The sequence below is a fragment of the Aplysia californica genome, unplaced genomic scaffold (genome assembly GCF_000002075.1).
Source record: "Aplysia californica isolate F4 #8 unplaced genomic scaffold, AplCal3.0 scaffold00495, whole genome shotgun sequence".
Classification (NCBI taxonomy): Eukaryota; Metazoa; Mollusca; class Gastropoda; order Aplysiida; family Aplysiidae; genus Aplysia; species Aplysia californica.
Window position 1 is genome coordinate 326,657 of NW_004797765.1, and position 1,366 is coordinate 328,022.

Below are 1,366 nucleotides of genomic sequence, written 5' to 3' on the forward strand. Positions count from 1 at the left end.
TGGGGAACGAGAACCTGCACTCGATGACCACAGAGACGCGCTACAGCCTGCGCGTGGACATGTGGGACTGGGATGACCGCTTCGCCTACGCACAGTACAACATCTTCCACGTCGGCCCGGAGACCACAGGATACAGGCTGACCGTTGAGGGCTACAGGGAAGAGAGCACGGCTGGGGACTCGCTCAAACATCACTCGGGCATGGGGTGAGAGCTTTACATTACCTTTTAATTGCAGGCATAGCGTAAGTGCTATCTTTTTGGAGCCGGCATGAGGTGAGTGCATTGTCTTATTAGAGCAGGTCTAGGGTGAATGAGGAGAACTCATAGCGTCATTTTGGGGGGTGGGGGGGTGGTAAGTGTTTTACGGCGCTCGCAACTGCATAAATTCATATGACCACGCAGGGCACGTAAGGATTTTCAGTTTGGTAAGAATTAATTTCAAGTTTTGCCCTGGTGGCGGCTGAAGCCTACTCTTATCGATTTTGGACCAACAAGGGATCTTTGACGGGCACAAATTGCACACGGGACCTCCGAGATCTTTCGCCCTTGTCCGAGAAGGCTAAGTGTAAATCTTTCCTACCAGAAGATCAGGGGTGTGGCTGAAAGAGAGCAGTAAGAAGGAGCAAAGGAGTAGCAGTAGAAAGGCTGCAGAAAGAGATAGGAGCCCAGAGGAGGGGGCAATTGAAGAGGTGAGGGGTGGGGACAGAAGTGGAGACGAAAGCAGACGACAGAATATTGCTAGAGAGCAGGAAAGGAGGTGAAAGGAGACAATTTTAGAGAAGAAATTTTTTCGTCGCTACCCGGATTTGAACCCGTGACCTTTGAATGAGAGGCGAACACTTACTTTACTTTACTTTTCCGATCCAGCGGCCATTTGGGTTCTAGCCCTTCGGTCTGCCATGACCTTTGAATGAGAGGCGAACACCTTAACCTCTAGGCTGCAAGAGCCCCAGGGCAGGTATGGGGGGAGTGAAGAGAACTCGTGGTGTCTTTTTTTGGTAGTGCTGATCGGTGCAGTCAAAATTGAGTGCCCGTACTTTATGGGCACTGATTGGTGTCGAGTACTGCTAGTACCGGTACTGGAACCGATATCCGTACCGGGACTGAGAATAGATGACGTCAGAAGCTTTGACAGTCTTGTGTTTCGATTGCTGCATTAATTTTCTCCACCAGTCACCTTGTGTTTTGTGCTGTGTGCTGTGCATCGGACGTCACAGTAGCTTCTTCGCACCGCACAGTTACAATACGGGCTTTTGCCCCAAGGGCACACCACCTGGTGTGTTAAATCTATCCTTACATCGTGTTTTACTATCGTATCCATACGACGTGTGGAACTCTGTGCCCACACTTTCCAAAGAGGAAATT

The 1,366-nt window shown here is 50.1% G+C and overlaps 1 protein-coding gene across 1 annotated transcript in view; it reads left to right on the forward strand.

Annotated features, from left to right (window-relative positions):
- Positions 1-205, forward strand: part of LOC101848229 (microfibril-associated glycoprotein 4) — a gene marked incomplete at its 3' end in the record, with an annotated part of 25,396 nt that extends 25,191 nt beyond the window's left edge. The window contains 1 exon segment of the mRNA XM_013086721.2: positions 1-205. Within this exon segment, the coding sequence (XP_012942175.1) occupies positions 1-205 (205 nt within the window).
- Positions 206-1,366: the final 1,161 nt, after the last annotated feature.